This window comes from Thamnophis sirtalis, unplaced genomic scaffold (assembly GCF_051295495.1).
Source record: "Thamnophis sirtalis isolate CommonGarterSnake01/CBP01778 unplaced genomic scaffold, rThaSir2_p1.2 scaffold_4, whole genome shotgun sequence".
Taxonomy (NCBI): Eukaryota; Metazoa; Chordata; class Lepidosauria; order Squamata; family Natricidae; genus Thamnophis; species Thamnophis sirtalis.
Window position 1 is genome coordinate 13,938,923 of NW_028261384.1, and position 16,449 is coordinate 13,955,371.

The 16,449-nt window shown below is 38.8% G+C and overlaps 1 protein-coding gene across 4 annotated transcripts in view; it reads right to left on the reverse strand.

Annotated features, from left to right (window-relative positions):
- Positions 1–4,170: 4,170 nt before the first annotated feature.
- DIP2C (DIP2 acetate--CoA ligase C (putative)) overlaps positions 4,171–16,449 on the reverse strand; it is a 361,956-nt gene continuing 349,677 nt past the window's right edge. For all 4 annotated transcript variants that reach the window (XM_087712511.1, XM_014061648.2, XM_014061647.2 and 1 more), the window contains 6 exons: positions 15,843–15,904; positions 12,571–12,628; positions 11,045–11,119; positions 9,975–10,149; positions 9,184–9,307; positions 4,171–7,901 (listed from right to left, as the gene is read on the reverse strand). In XM_087712511.1, coding sequence (XP_087568637.1) covers positions 7,649–7,901; positions 9,184–9,307; positions 9,975–10,149; positions 11,045–11,119; positions 12,571–12,628; positions 15,843–15,904 — 747 coding nt within the window. In that variant the 3' untranslated portion in view covers positions 4,171–7,648. The remainder of the gene's footprint in view (positions 7,902–9,183; positions 9,308–9,974; positions 10,150–11,044; positions 11,120–12,570; positions 12,629–15,842; positions 15,905–16,449) is intronic.

Sequence of the window (16,449 nt, forward strand, 5' to 3'; positions counted from 1 at the left end):
CTCTTCTTAAAACTTCCAGTGTTGGAGCATTCACAACTTCTGGACGCTAGCTGTTCCACTGATTAATTGTTCTAACTAGTTCTAGGTTGCTTCTCTCTTCGATTAGTTTCCACCCATTGTTTCTTGTTCTACCCTCAGGTGCTTTGGAGAATAGCTTGACCCCCCCCTTCTTTGTGGCAACCCCTGAGATATTGGAAGACTGCTATCATATCTCCCCTAGTCCTTCTTTTCATTAAACTAGACATACCCAGTTCCTGCAACCGTTCCTCATATGTTTTAGTCTCCAGTCCCCTAATCATCTTCATTGTTCTTATCTGTACTTTTTATAGAGTCTCAACATATTTTTTTATATCATGGTGACCAAAACTGGATGCAGTATTCCCAAGTGTGGCCTTACCAAGGCATTGTTAGGTGATATTAACACTTCACATGATCTTAATTCTATCCCTTAGTTTATATAATCTAAAACTGTGTTGGCTTTTTGGCAAGTGTAGCACACTGGTGACTCATATTTAAATGATTGTCCACTAGAATTTCAAGATCCCTCTCACAGTTACTACTATTGAGCAAGGTGTCACATATACTGTACCTGTGCATTTTGTTTTTCTTGCCTAAATGTAGAACCTTGGTATTTTTATCACTGGATTTCATTTTGTTTGATAGCACCCAATGTTCAAGTTTGTCAAGATCCTTCTGTATCTTAAGCCTATCTTCTATAGTGTTGGCTATTCCTGCCAGCTTGGTGTCATCTGCAAATTTGATGAGTTCTTCATCTATCGCCTCATCCAAATCATTGAAGATGCTGAAGAGTACTGGGCTTAAAACAGAGGCTTGGGGTATCCCACTGCATACGATTAAAGTATTACAGAAAAAAGCTTTCATTACAATTACTTTATATTTATGCATTTCAGTTCTCTATTATATGTTTTGAAACTTTATTTGCTGTTTTTTCATATTCATTCATATTATTATTTTTTAAGTTTCTCAGTACTTCTACTGTCTTTTATTCTTTTATTTTTCTCTTTCATGGATGCCATGTTCTTTGGAACCTTGTTTAAACTAAGTTAATGACCTTTTAGGCTTCCTCCGCATGAGTAGAAGTTCTCTTTTTGAATAGTAAGAATATGTGATGGAGGACGGGGCATCGAGATTTTATAGATACGTAGGTGGGGCACGTCCAAAAAAGATTAGGAACTACAGTTCCATTGAGGACTACTTGAATGCGGTTGGCCAGCCAGTTACGAATCCATCTGCTGGTTATGTTGCCTAACCCACATTTTACTATCTTATCAAGTAGTAGATCATGATCTACTTTATGAAATGCATTGCCAAAGTCCAAGTAAATTATATCCACAGCATTCCTCTGGTCCATTAATCTTGCATTCTTTGACAAATGACAACAATAACATCCAAGTTCCTGCTTAGTTTTGAGGTAGTTGGACCTTAGAGAAAAGGAGTAACTTCTGAAAAATTAATTCTTGCTCTATTTTAATTATAATTAATTAATTTTAATTAGTTATTGCTCAAGCTTTGGAATAGATAACCAAAGAAAGTTGTTTCTGAGATTTTCAAGTAACCATCCTAACCACCTCCTTCTCTGTTTCCATAATTCTGGCAGTGCTACATGGAACTACTGCGATTAACTTAAAAATACCTAGGCAATGATGCTGAACCACAGCAATAGTTCATTTTATCATGCTCTTTGCTTCAATTTAAACTAAAATAGCCAGCTTGGCCAAGTGGCTAGCCTTCCAAATGTGTTTTTATGTGGTACACAGCATCAAACAGAAGGCTATTAAATATGGAAAGCTATTGGATGTCCAAGGTGGCTGTTTTAGATCATTTGCGTACAGGAGGTGAACAGAACACTTCTATTGATAGTGGAAGTTAATCAAGATACTTTGATTTCAGCATCCAGATAGAAATTTGCCTCCATTCCCCCGCCCCCTAGCATTCACATTCAATTTAAGAGGATTTGTTTTGCAAATGCTTTTAAGGGAGAAGAAAATGTGAAATATATTTTAGGGAGGATTCTAAGTCCTTCCACTTAGAAAAAAAAATTCCTAACCTGAGGAGAACCGGTTGGTGATTTGATTTTCTGCCCAATCTCTTGGCCACAAATTCTGGTGGAAAGTTTTGAAAAGCTGGACTCAACTTTGAACTATAGAGCTGGAAATTTGTATTTAAAACTTCCTGCATTTGTGCTCTATACCTTCCATCACTGTTTAACCATTAAATATTATTTTACAGGGATGTCACATCTTCTGAAAAGTTCTATTGAGCACCAAACACTGAATATTAATATTCTCATTTGGGGAACAACTGAAAAATGTTTAGCAGGACCACGTACATAAAATAATACTCTGAAGACAAATTTCCACCTTTCACTTATAAAGTAAAAAAGCAATGTAGATACAAGTAGTTCTCAATTAGAGAATTTTCATTGTTAAACAAGGTTGTAACTGACTCTATGACCTTTTTTTGCTGAGCTTGTATGTAAATTACTGCAATTAAATGGACCATGTATTTATTAATTGAATTTGGTTTCCCCCATTGATGTTGCTTGTTGGAATTTGGTTGGGGAAGGTCACAAATGTAAATCACATGACCCCCTAGGACACTGCAATTATCAAAATATGTGCTGGTTGCTAAGCACCTGAATCCTGATCACATGAAGATGGGGATACTTTTGATGGTTGTAAGTATGAGGATCATTCATAACTATTTGCCATTGTGCCATTGTCACCCATGAAACAAATGGCTTCAAACTGAGGACTATGTGTGTTAAATCAATCAATTCACTCTAAAATGTTTAGAAAGAGGAATGACGCAGAAAATACCTCTTTGTTCTGTGCTATTGATCTTTCTAGAAAAGTGTTGTGTTATTTTAAGGTCTTTGAAATGCCAAATATTTAATATGGTTTTTCTTAACCATGCAAAGATGCTCTATGGCTACATGGCCTACTTTGTTCACCTATGCTTATAGAGAGTGCGTACGTTGCATTTGCAGCTTTCGCAGGAAAGAGACCCAACCTTTCCAGGAATACCATGAGCAGGAGAGTGAGTAGAATCCTAAGTCCGTATTAGCAATCAGGTACATTGGCAATTCTATTAAATCAGGGTTTTCCAACCTTGGTAATTTTTAAGATGTGTGGATTTCAACTCATGCTGGCTGGGGAATTATAAAAGTTGAAAGCCACATATATTAAAAGTTGCCAAATTTGAAAAAAAATTCTTTTGGATGAAATGATGCAATGGCCAGAAATATCTTAGCTTTTGGAGCCAAGGTGGCGCAGTGGTTAAAAGCAGCACTGCAGGCTACTGCTAGATCAGCAGGTCAGCGGTTCAAATCTCACCGGCTCAGGGTTGACTCAGCCTTCCATCCTTCCGAGGTGGGTAAAATGAGGACCCGGATTGTTGTTGGGGGCAATATGCTGACTCTCTGTAAACCGCTTAGAGAGGCCTGAAAGGCCTATGAAGCGGTATATAAGTCTACTGCTATTGCTATTGCTATTGCTATTGGAGTACCTTAGTCTTTGTAGATGACCAGTCCAAAATACCATTCAAACAGGATTTAATTGTATTCTACTGGTTGCAACCTTAGCATTAAGGCATTTTAATCTATTATCTATTATCTATCTATCTATCTATCTATCTATCTATCTATCTATCTATCTATCTATCTATCTATCTATCTATCTATCTATGTCTGTCTCTGTATGTATATATTTGTGTGTATTTACTTTGAATCATCTATCTATCATGTATGTATGTATGTATGTATATATGTATCCATCCATCCATCCATCCATCCATCCATCCATCCATCCATCCCTCCCTCCCTCCCTCCCTCCCTCCCTCCCTCCACCATCGTAAACATCCATGTAATCACAAAATAATCTGTCTGGGACATGACTCTATCTTAAATGCACAATTAAAATTCAGTGCATCAATCCAGTCTATATTTGTTACCTATAAATTGGATGTTTGCTTTTGGGGTATACTTATAACATATGAAATGACTTCAAGACAACTAAAAGTTGCATTTTATAGAACAACAGAAAAATGTATGTGGTGTGAGAGAAAGCTCTGGAAATTCTTTTTAAAAAACCCCAAAGAACCATTTTGGTCATTAAGCAAACAAAACAAAAAAAAGCCCAAAACACCCAATTCTTTTCAGAGCAACAAAAATAAAAGCTTTTATTCGTTCATTTGAATATAAAACAGGCGTTATCACAGATGTACAAAGCGTACTGGTGTTTTAACATACAAGAAGGTTGCTGTTTGCACATAAAAATTCTTTTTTTTGGAACTGTGATTGGCTGAGTTACATGGATGTCTCTAACCAGTCACCACACTCTATGAAATAACGCTGCTAACATTCAACTGATAAAAGGGACAGTCTCCCCTTGGGTAAAGTGTCAAGCAGGATTAAATATATATAATAAACGAGCACCATGAAGAATCTGCTCCTGTTGCTTAGTTTTGTGTTTCAATGTTCACTGTGAACCCTCCTCCTTCATTTGCGTGTTCGGGATTGTTTTTTGTTATTTTTCTCTTTCTTTTCAGGTGTGCATCAGGTTGATTACATGATTTTGTCTGACTTCAAAAGCACAAGTTCACAAGACAAACAGTTTATACATTCTCATGAATGGTTTATCTACAGTACAATTTCTAATACAGAGCAATCTTTCCTTATTGCTGAATCTGATGGTTACATATGGTTTTTTTTTATTTTTCTCTTCACTTGCATGACAAAACTAGGATAATTCAGTTTACATTTACTGTCCTAATTTTTTAAAGAGTTGAAACGACCGGCAGGTTGCCGAAGCGATCACGCTTCCCCAGGAGTGGAAAGTTGTCTTAAGTGAAGGTTAAAAGAGAGGCAGTCGCAAAGCGACAGCTGGATTTGTGTCAGCGGTAGCAGCGATGTCACATGTTAGTTCATACATGGCAGTTAGGCTCATGATCAAGTCGTGTGAACTTTGTAGCAACTTGACGTTCTACAAACAGATTGTATTTTTGATGGCCCCACACAGAACAATGTGGCAGAACTCTTCCCTATCCAGAGGTCTTTGGGACATGAGAAATATTCACAGGGCAAAGAAAATCTAGAAAAAGTTCATCTGAAACTTAAAATGCAAAAAAAATAAAAGACTCATGAAATACTCTGTATTATACACGGAGCTACAAACCATTCCCATCTATTAAAGAAGAAAATAAAAGAGGATGGACTGGAACCCAAGGAAAACCTGCAAAGGTGCATCAAAATAATTCCATTCTATACGAGATATAAGGATCCCGAGATGTTTATCCTACAACTCTGTTATGCATGCAAATTTCAATGGATGTTAAGCAATTATTCCGAACCTGTAAAAAAAAAACAAATTAAAAAAAAGGTGTTCTTCCTCCTGGTTAATCTTCATCTTCTCATCAAGCATGGGTTGACCTGGGGATTACTAAAGGAAAATGAAATCAGCAAAGACGACAAGGAGAAAACCAGAAATGGGAGAGGCGGTCGATTTACCTGAAGAGATTTAAAAATGGCCAAAGATTTATATGATCCGAAGAGGAAACCAGAGCAAAAATCAGAGCAAGAGTGAAGGGTGGGAGAACAGAGAGGCAGCTGGGGATATGTGGTTTGATTCCCTTCGTTTCTTGCTCTATTGGCAGATGGAAGGATTGCATCACAGCATTTGAATTTCAGTCCCTCAGTTTGACAAACGTTAGCAGGTGCACTAAACTAGGCCAAATCACTTAGAGAGGATTTCTGGTTATTGCCCAATAACAAATAAGATACTTTTTCAAAGCAACAACTTTCTACAAAGGGTTAAATAGATGGACTCTCTCCTTGCCCAAATTAAACCAGACAGCAGAGAGACACTTCTTTTCTTTTTACGCCCCCCTTCCCCCCAAAAAACCCTTGTGCAAAATGACCATCAAAAAGCTAACAAAAATTGTTCTTACCACAAGGGGAAAAAAAGCCCCATTAAAAAGTATTAACAAAAATGAAAGTTGAACTTGAAAAGAAAAAGATGACGATTATTGTGCATCAATATTATGCATCTAAGGAAAACAGTGCTATACTTCAAACCTGCCTTTTCTAACATCTAAGAAGTGTATGAACATACATGCCAACATTTATGGTCACCTCGATGGTCAAGAATAGTATTCTTTGTAGTGCACTGTTCAAGTCTTTGGCCACATGTCGATCTGCTGTGGGAAGAGTCATGATAAGCAGGTCCTCTCCTGGTTTAGTTATCCTACCAGGGGCATCCTGTAGTCCCTTCCCAAGAGACTAGCCAAGACTTTAAGGCCCTTCCAATTCAGCCTTCATTCTTGAGAACTGCAGCACCATCGGAGGAAAAGGATGGTGGAGGAGAAAGCAGGGCCCTTGTGGGGAGCTAAAGCAAGTTTGGGGGAACAGCCAGCTGGGAGAGTTGGGTGGGCATGGCCTCCTAATCCCAGGCTCCTAAAGGGACTGCTTTACCTCTTGCCATTGGTCTGAGCAAGACAAGAAGTCTGCGACCTTGAAATCAACTCACTGCCTTGCAAGCGGCAGCAAATTTGTATCTGCTGGTATATGGAAGATTCTTTTAGGTGGGGGCACTGCGCAATCGAGAACTGTTGTTTTCCCCCTAAACGTTTGTGAATAATGTTCATTATCTACAGTGGGAAAAGAGACACCATGCAAGTGATGAGTACTGCATCATTTTAAAACTTTAAATTCTTTTTTTGTCATTAGTGAATTTATATTTCATATATATATATTTTTGATGTGATACTATCCACTCAAGATAATACAACCTTTTGTTTTTATATTAGCAAACATTGCAAGAGTTTAATATTCTTGAATGCTTCTCTTTTATACTTCTAAAGAGATCAAAATAAATTAAAGGTTTTGTACATAATTACAGAAGTAGTTAACTTATTTTATCTTTTTAGTTTAGTACAAAGATATCTGCAAGTTCATTGCCGAAATACACCTTATTTATAAAGATCATTCTAACACTAATAATCAAAGGCTTTTTTTTTTACCTCTGAACTTCAGCATTTCCAGGAGAGAAAGCTGTTAAAAAGTCTAATTTGAGAAGGTGCTGTTTTGAGCATTTTTTTTCCTCGTACCTCAGTGTATCTTCCTTGGCGAATGGAATAGAAAACGTCTTAAAATTAGTAATGGATTCATAAATGAGAAAAGTTTGATTTTATACAGGCATTTTTAAAAAGAAGCAAACCAAAACAATTCAGTCATATTATGAGCTGTTCAAAAATATCCATGTGTGGGTGAATGGCTAGGTGGGGGCAGATTTAAAAAAAAAAGCTATTCAGTTTAACGTAAGATACAAAGCCTATTACTTAGAAAGCAGTATTCATCCCAATAAGCAAAAAATAATCTTATTTTAAAAAGTCTAGTAATGGGCTTTCCAACAAACCGAAGGCAGTACCCCAAAGTCCTTCTGTGCTAAAATGTAGTGGTAAAAGAAACACATTTCACATTTTTATGTCCTGCCAATAATGGGTACTTCAATAAATCCTAAGAGAAAGAGTTCCATTCTGAAGACCGTTACTTGTACATTGTTTAGTGTACATAAAAAAAGTGTTTTATACATCTAGAGTCCAGTCCATGGGAAACCTTAAAGATATAAGACTACATATTATAGGCCACATAGATCGGATCTAACTGGTCTGCCAAAAATCCATCTCGTAGGTGCATTCGCTGCTTTTCTCCACGGGAGTTGATAGGGATGACTCCAACGTCCACTACCACCACGACCCCAACAATCAGATAGTGTTCCTCCAGGACCACATTGGTGACCAAAGGAACAAGGTCTAAGGCTTCTTGCTCTGATCCATCCAGTTCAACGACAACAACCAACAAATTTGTCCAGGTAAACACCGCACTGGAAGGTGATGGGGAAAATTATATCAATACACTCCATGCGTGGGAAAGAGGAGAGAGCGAGCCAACATAATTATTGCACTACTTGGAGAAGGATAATTCTAACCTGTAAAAATGTATTGACAATACATGTCAACTTTGAAATGGATCTGATTTTATAGAGGGCAGAGAAGAGAATTTTCAATCAGTTTGGCTAAATTTCCTGGAATTGTTCAATGCCATCCATTTCTATATCTATATCTAAATTCCAGAAATTATACTTATATATACACCGTATTTTTCACACTATAAGACGCACCTGACCATAAGATGCACCTAGGTTTAGAGGAGGAAAACAAGTAAAAAAATGTGAATATGGAGCGCTGTCTCACTGTGAATATGGAGCGCCGAATATAGAGCAGCAGTGTAGTGAGGGCAGGAGGCGGAGCCTGAGAGGATCACAAATAGGTGTCCTCTCATATTGACTCCTGCACTCCGGCGGAGTTTAGTACTGTAAAAGAACTCGGCTGCCGCGGACCAGCTGCGATATTCACTCTATAAGATGCAGAGACATTTCCACCCACTTTTTTGGGGGGGGGAAGTGTGTCTTATGGAGCGAAAAATATGGTATATGTAGTAATATAATTTAAACACTTTTATGACATTATTATTTTAAAGAGCAAGCAATACATACACACATACACACTATTGCTTGCCCTTTAAAAAATTAATGTCATGGACAGTGTTTGTATTTGTGATTCTATTAGCTTATTTGGTTTGATAAACTGTTTTCCATCTTTCATTAATAAAGAAAAAGAAAGCAACATAGGCATTGAATTCATCAAGTCATGCTAAAATGTAAACCAATTTGTTTAATCTGTAATGCAGAGCTCATGGTGGCTTTTTTCATTAATGGAATTGTCCCTAACTGCTTTTTGGGGGAAATACGGAAATCTTGAATGCAAATGAAAAATAAATATATTCCTGGTTCCCGAAACTTTGATGAGCTGTTTAAATCACCAATCCTGCTGGCATTTTCTTCTCTTCTGAATAACCCAAATGACTTTTTGGTACATCATCATTGACTAACAAACTTATTTCATTCATTCAATGATTAACATGGTTACCCAACCTACAAATGTGACTTTGAGCAACTAACAAAAAAATAAGAATGTCAAGCAAAAAAATTGCAAGTGGTGCAAGAGAACGGGATCCAAGTGAATTTGTACCCAGTCCAAAGAGATGTGGCATTCTTCAAACAAATGCAAGCACTCATACAGCGAAACCCGTACCCCTGTACTTACCATTCCGTAATGCTTTTGTGTGCTCTAATTACTGATGTCTCTATATCTATGGGATGATACCGCATTCCTCGCAGTTCCATGGCTTCATCTAATGCACCTACTACGTAAAGTGCATCGTGTCGTTCTGACATCATAGGAGGAAAAAGGAAAACAGAAATAGTTCATTATACAAAATCACCAATGACAGTGACAATAGAATGGTCTAATACTGAATTTAAAGTTGTTTTCTTTAGGAAAAGCTTTTCCCAACCTGGCTTGGAATTCTGGGAATGGGACCTAGAATGGCTGGCAGGGTGCGTCGCTGGGGGTGGCCATGGTCATGGTGGGTGTGGCTGGGTGGGCGTGACACACTACTCATGTCGGGAGGGGCACCTGTGATGGCCAAGTGCTAAGGCAGGGCTTCCCTGGGACCCTCCCTCATTCATATTGTACAGATAATCTTGAGGCCAAAACTGGGGTGTGGGAGGGCCACATGTGGCACCCCACACCCCATTTTTGTTAGCAGAGGCACTGTGGGCCAATCCTTTGCTATTTCCAGGTTGGCTCCCTCCCACATCCAGCCCGTGGGCCTTGAGTTTGACACCCCTGCAAAAGAAGGTCTGTGTAAAGTAACTCCTTCTAGCCAAAGCATATCATCCGTCTCATCCTTTCTACAGTCCAGGCATGGTTGCATTAGTTGATGTAAACAATAGAACTGCTGAGAAAATATTGCATAATGTACTGCAACTATGTGCCACTCCCCAAAAGCTGTGCTGGGTACCTCATTTTCAAAACTTAACCAAAGAGCCTACCCCCATTTGCATCGGTAAGTTCTGTTCTCCTCAGGAATCCCAGGTAGCCAGTCCGTGCCCAGATAGTTTGTGTGTCTCCAAAACTCAGTCTTGAGTTAAAATGATCTGATTGTAGGGATTCATCACCATAGATTGTAAAATATCCGCTGGCGTTGTGGGCACTGTGAACCCATATCTATGTGAAACAGGAACAAATATGTTTTAATTGCAGGAAAGCGTCTTTTGCTTCAAAAGGTTTTAAACCTTTGGTCTTTCCATGAGAGGCCTTCACTAAAAGGAACACCAGTTTACTTTCAGATAAGTTAAGGTTTAAGAATCACTAGTAGCCTTTAATGTGGATCCCAATTATGTTATGGTTTCTCAAGATTAACACATCTTGCAAAATTTGGCATTTCCCCTCCCTCCCCCAACATATCACATGAATTCAGGCAGAACTTTTTTTAAAAAGCAGCTGTAAAAACAGCTAACCAACAACAACCATTGCAGTCAGTGGTGGGTTCCTACCAGTTCAGACTGGTTCGGCTGAACTGGTAGTGGTTTGGCAGCCTGGATCGCTGCAACTGGCAGCGACCCAGGCTTGCTACGTCCCTGAACTGGATGGTGGGGTAGGTGCCGCCATCTTGTTTTTTGTTTCTGCGCATGCACAGAACAATTTTTATTGCACTGCACATGCAGTGCACATCAAGCGCGCAGCGCACCCACAAGCAAACCAGCAGTAGTGACTACTGGAATCCACCCATGGTTGCAGTGGGTGAGTACTGTCAAAAATCATGCATTCATCTGCAACTATGAGCTGCATGTACAGCAAGTGTTTTCCTGGAGTACCATCTGATTAAATATAGCCAAAATAGAAAGAAAGAGAAGGAATAATCTTAGAAAAAATAATAATGACTCTTAACTATGACAATGCAAAGTAGAAACTGCCTATCATTAATTCACACATATTCATTAAGCTGTGCGCTATAACACCTGCTAGATTAGGCTGCCCAAATAATGATATGAGAAAAAGGAGTTGACCTGTAATCAAGTCCTCTCATTCAGCCCTGACCTTGGCACAGTGTGGGACTTACCTCTCCAAGATGAGAGTCACCAAGGGGACCCTTTGTTTCTGGATTAGCAATAATGATACGAACGCCGGGGAGGATCTATTGAAAGACAAAATGAGTCATATTTTGTCAAGAGCCAGGTTGTTTCACGCAACAACAAAACTTCCCTGCCTCGTTTCTGAAGACTTTAAGAAACGCAGCAGGCTTCCCAAAAGGAAAGTTAGGTGCAACTTCCTCAAGGAAAGTGACACCATACTCAAGCTTTTTAAATTCATTATTGTGAATTAGCTCTTCACTAAGGAGGATGACTCATCGGTCTTGGTGTTTTCACTTGTGCCCAAAATTATGACCACCAGCAGTGCTAATGGTCTGGAAAACATATGGTAAGCACGTATTCTGCATATATAAGGAAATAGATACAATTACTTACAATGAGTTCCCTCAGGAATTATTGCCAATTAGCATAGACCAGAGAGGAGCCTTATGGAGCTCAGATGCACGATCTTTCCAAAATGTGAGGCGATAGTGAGGAGAATCATGGAACTCAGCTCCAAATCCCAAATCCTCTGTTAATTCCTAATCATCCAATCAATCTGTTTTCCATATATTTTCTCTCACTCACACACACATCCATTGCAATGTATCAGGAAGATTACATAGCATCTTTCTTTCTTTCTTCCACACCCTACATAACTATTGAACTGCATTCTCACATTTCCCCCTATATCATTTCATTCACATTTCTTCCCAGTTGCAAAGTTTCCTTCCTCTCATTCATACATTTCATCTCATTCGCACAGTTTCATTCAGCTTTTCTACCATGGAGAGTTGAGAAAAATGGGCATTCTCTTTCTTTGTGAGACAATAGGTAAAGAAAAGCAGGATATATTAAACCTCCGGAGTTGCATATAGCAATAGCAGTAGACTTATATACCGCTTCATAGGCCTTTCAGGCCTCTCTAAGCGGTTTACAGAGAGTCAGCATATTGCCCCCAACAATCTGGGTCCTCATTTTACCCACCTCGGAAGGATGGAAGGCTGAGTCAACCCTGAGCCGGTGAGATTTGAACCGCTGACCTGCTGATCTAGCAGTAGCCTGCAGTGCTGCATTTAACCACTGCGCCACCTTGGGTCTTGGCTCTTGCATGTGTCCTTCAGACCAGTTTGACCACATGTGATACAGATAATATTGATACAGATGGATGAAAAGCTTTGATATAAATGATTTTTGCCAACTTGAGGAAGTCCAGGTGGTTTAGATTTAACCCCGGGAAGACTAAAGGTATACTTGAGACACCATCGAATAACTGGAGATATTGATCTTTAATAGCGAGAAAACATTTTTATTTATTTATTTATTTAAAAATAAAAGATAGCAAGAAACCATAATGAATTCACTCATTTCAGAATCCTAAATTTCTAGAACTTAATAATATGCATGGCTCTGCACGTTCTCGGTGTAAATAATCATATATCTGCATGCATATAACTCCCTTAAAATATTTGTTTAATCACTCCATTCAGATGGTTAAGAATTTATATATTTTTACCTTTCCTGATTCCATGAGAGGCAAACTATGGGGAGATCCTCTTTCTACTAAACGCACTCTGAAAATTAAAAAAAAAAGGATTATGAATGAACAAAAACTGCAATACCATATGTACATACAATTACACCTCTTAAGTACATGAATTTCAGTGTTAGTTTGCCCAATTGCTTTCTATTTGCTAAAGGGAAGATCCAGCTTAAAAACAAAACAAAACTACAGTCCCTTTCCTGCTTACTGGACAGGGCTACTGGACACAACTTGAATTACTTTCAAGTCAGGATGCACTGACTGAAATCCCAACCTGTGCATAGCCCAACAACCTTGTATTGTGATTAAGGGTGTTATTTAAATGTAAAGCAGGCCAATTTAACTAGCAGGAAACAGAATTGGTAAGACCATTGTGCCCAGAGACAGCTTCCCATTATGTGTGTTTGCATGTGTGTGCATTCAAATTCTTTCATCCTTTTGTTCTGAGACAATCTGTGTTCAGTCTCTAGGACTTCTGGGTTAGCTTAGTTCAGGGGTCGGCAACCTTAAACCCTCAAAGAGCCACAAAGGTCCTAACTAGAGGCCCCTCGTTCAATTCTGGAGCTGACCAGAAATCTACTTCCCCCACCACAGAGTCTCCTCTTAGCACAGTGTCCTTTTCCCTTTACCTGTTCTAACCAAAAGCCCTAACAATTGTGAAGCTAACCGGCGACAGGGAGCCGCAGCAGAAGGATAAAAGAGCCACATGCGGCTCCAGAGCCAGGAGTTGCTAACCCTTGGCATAGTTCGTTGTCCTTGCTTCTTTCTAAGTAGGTCTCCTAGAAAGCCTTCAACATCAGATTACATTCAGAATTACAGAGGTCCTTCTGGGCATCTCTCATTTATCAGATCTTTGTCAGATCCCACTCAGGCAGTTAGCAAAAGATTGAAAAAATGGTTGCCTGTGGTGTCTATGGGTGCAAAAAGTCAATAGGGAACAGAAAACCACATAATTTAGAGTATGTCCTCTTTTTATGTGCATGCAATAAAAAAACCTGTTTTAAAAACCTTAACAAGCCAAGCAAAATTGCTTTCTTTTCAAGCTGAGATTTTGAGAAATTGTCATGAATTGCTAATTCAATGTTTCTCAACTTTGGCGACTTTTAAGACATGTCAACTTCAGCCCCCAGAATGATCAACAGATTTTTAAGTTAACAAGATAGAAAAACACTGGGCTATGTGGATTCCTCAGTCAGAGAAACTCAGGATAGTTAAAATATTGCACTAAATTGTTATTCCTAAAGAGGGAAGAGGGCATTATTAAATACACTGGGAAGAATACCAACAGCATTACATTAAAATTTGTTTAATATATTTAATTTTTGCCAGGGATGGGCTACTACAGGTTTGTTCGGGTTCGGGAGAATCCATAGCTAACATTATGGCTGGTTCAGAGAACCTCCAAATCCCACCCCTGGCTGGCCTCTCCCCTCCCCGGAGTCTCCATGCGGCCCATTTTGGATGCGAGTTAAGTGCAGGCCCCACACGGAGGTTCAGGGACAGGGGAAAATGGGCGTCCTGGACAGAGCAGGTCAAGGAAGGGTTAGACCTAAGAGAACACAACACTTGAATAGCACAAAGAACAGTTGTTGCTGCTGATATTTTTTCACTGTACCTCAGCTGCATCTAGAGCTGCTCAATTCTTTTGCCAGGATAGACTATTAATCTATGTGAAATTGCTTCCTGACCTTGTAGAATATGTAGCTTTTGTACACCGGAGCCAGAAAAAGAGGAATAAAAGGAGTAATTTATATTTATATACTCCTTCAAAGCAGCAGTTTCCCAAACAGGTCAATCTGAACATTGACTTTTCTTTGACATCCCCGCAATTCCTTTGAAAAATAATATTGGTTTTAATAACTATTTATTAAATAATTACATAGCATGCTTTCCCTACAAAGCTAAAGATTGTTATGTAGGAGGTTACAAACAGCAACTAGGTTGAAGAGATGGTGCTCCTCACGCTCAAGTTCCCGAGCTTTGTGTTTCAACTGGGATTGAATTCAGTGCCCATTTCATTGTACCACCTGAGACTGCGTTCGACACTGGCCTGAGAGATTTGCAGAACAGAGGTTAAGAAGAGATGGACCCACATTTCTGAGAACAATCAAGAAATGTACTAATATAAATTTACAAATGTAACCCTCCCCCCCCCCCAAAAAAAACCAAAAAACAAATATAGAACTGTTGTGTAGTGTTTTGGATCCAAATGCTTTTGGGAGCAAACCAGTGCCCAGGTAGCATTTCTCATTAATCAGGAATAGCCATTTTCCTCCTGTATTCTGGCCCCTTTCCCCTTTGAATCCCATTCTAAGCCTTTCTCTCAACCGTATCCACTTGGCTTCAAACCAGTGGTAATTTTCCAATGAGATCAGAGCATACAGCTAAACCCTCCAATTAATTCTGTACAGAAAAGCAAGAGACCATCAAAAGTTGTTTTGTTCTTTTAATAAGGTCCCTCAAATGACTCCTATTTAGGTTCTACAGGCAAACATAATCACATGGAAGAGTGCATTTTTGTTTTTAAAAAGTATATTCATCCACAAAAGGTTTATTCATCCAAGTTCCAAATCTCTCCTCTTACCTCACCACGTATTGGTCAGAGGTACACATGAAAATGAAGGCTACAATTTCAACAACTGTTACTGCACCTGTTGCTGCAAATGTCATCCCAACAGTAGAATTTGCATTTGCTAGGACTATAAGACAGGCTAAGAAGCAGCTGTAAGTGGCACTGGCCATACTCTGGGATGCTCATAGATATAGGAAGAAAGAAGGTAGGAATATGTATTTATTAATTGGCTTTATGTGCTGCACATTTTAGCTGGAGACATCTCTCAGCACTTGCGAATATTAAAACCAAAAATATTACAAAGATAAAATAGTGATAACATTTATACTAAAAAAATATCATTGAGAGATTAAAAGTGGGGGGAGAGAAAGTAGCAAGAATACGACAGGGAGGGGTAGAATCTTCTCTTAGTCTATTAACTATCCCCAGAATGATACTCTCTATCCCCTCAAATTTGGACAGTTACTTACGAATTATGGACTATGATGAACCAATGTGCTTTTAATTTAATAATGAAAAACGCCATCTGAAAATTCAGTTCTTTCAGGTAACTGCATTCCTTTCTTTTGTTATATTTTTTTAAAAATATGCCTTTTACACTTATGGGAATAACACATAGTAATGTTCCTCACCTTCTAGTGTGAATTTTGCAAAATTAAAGTAAAACTTATACCTGTCATGTCTGAGAGCCCTCATGTCAACATACACAGTGGTTGGGTCTGGCCCAGATGTTCCCTGTAAAAAAAAAACATCTTTCAGTTAGCTTCTGAAATAATAGGTTGTTTTTGTTTCTACATTTTAATTATTGTTACAATTTTAAAACAGCAAATCCATTATATTGTCATGGTAAAAAAGAACAAGGAACATATTAGTACGTATGTGTATGTATGTGGAGATTTTATAATCTCTTTCTTGGCTTCTTCATTGGAGACATCCTTTCTAGTTGCTCACCTTCCTGAAAATGAGCCTCTATCTGTCTGTCTGTCTGTCTGTCTGTCTGTCTGTCTGTCTGTCTGTGTCTGTGTCTGTGTCTGTGTCTGTGTCTGTGTCTGTGTCTGTGTGTTCCAGCATAACTCTGGAAACCTTGAGCAATTTCAACCAAGCTTGGTACACAGATTACTTACTCTCTGGAAAAAAATACTGTGGGGGCATAAGACACCCCTAACACTGTTCTGTTAAGATACAGCCTATTGTGCCTTAAAATGGCTTCTACTGTACTGCCTTAAAATGGCTTCTACTATATAGCGCAGTGGAGTTGCCACAGTAATGGCTTCACAGTA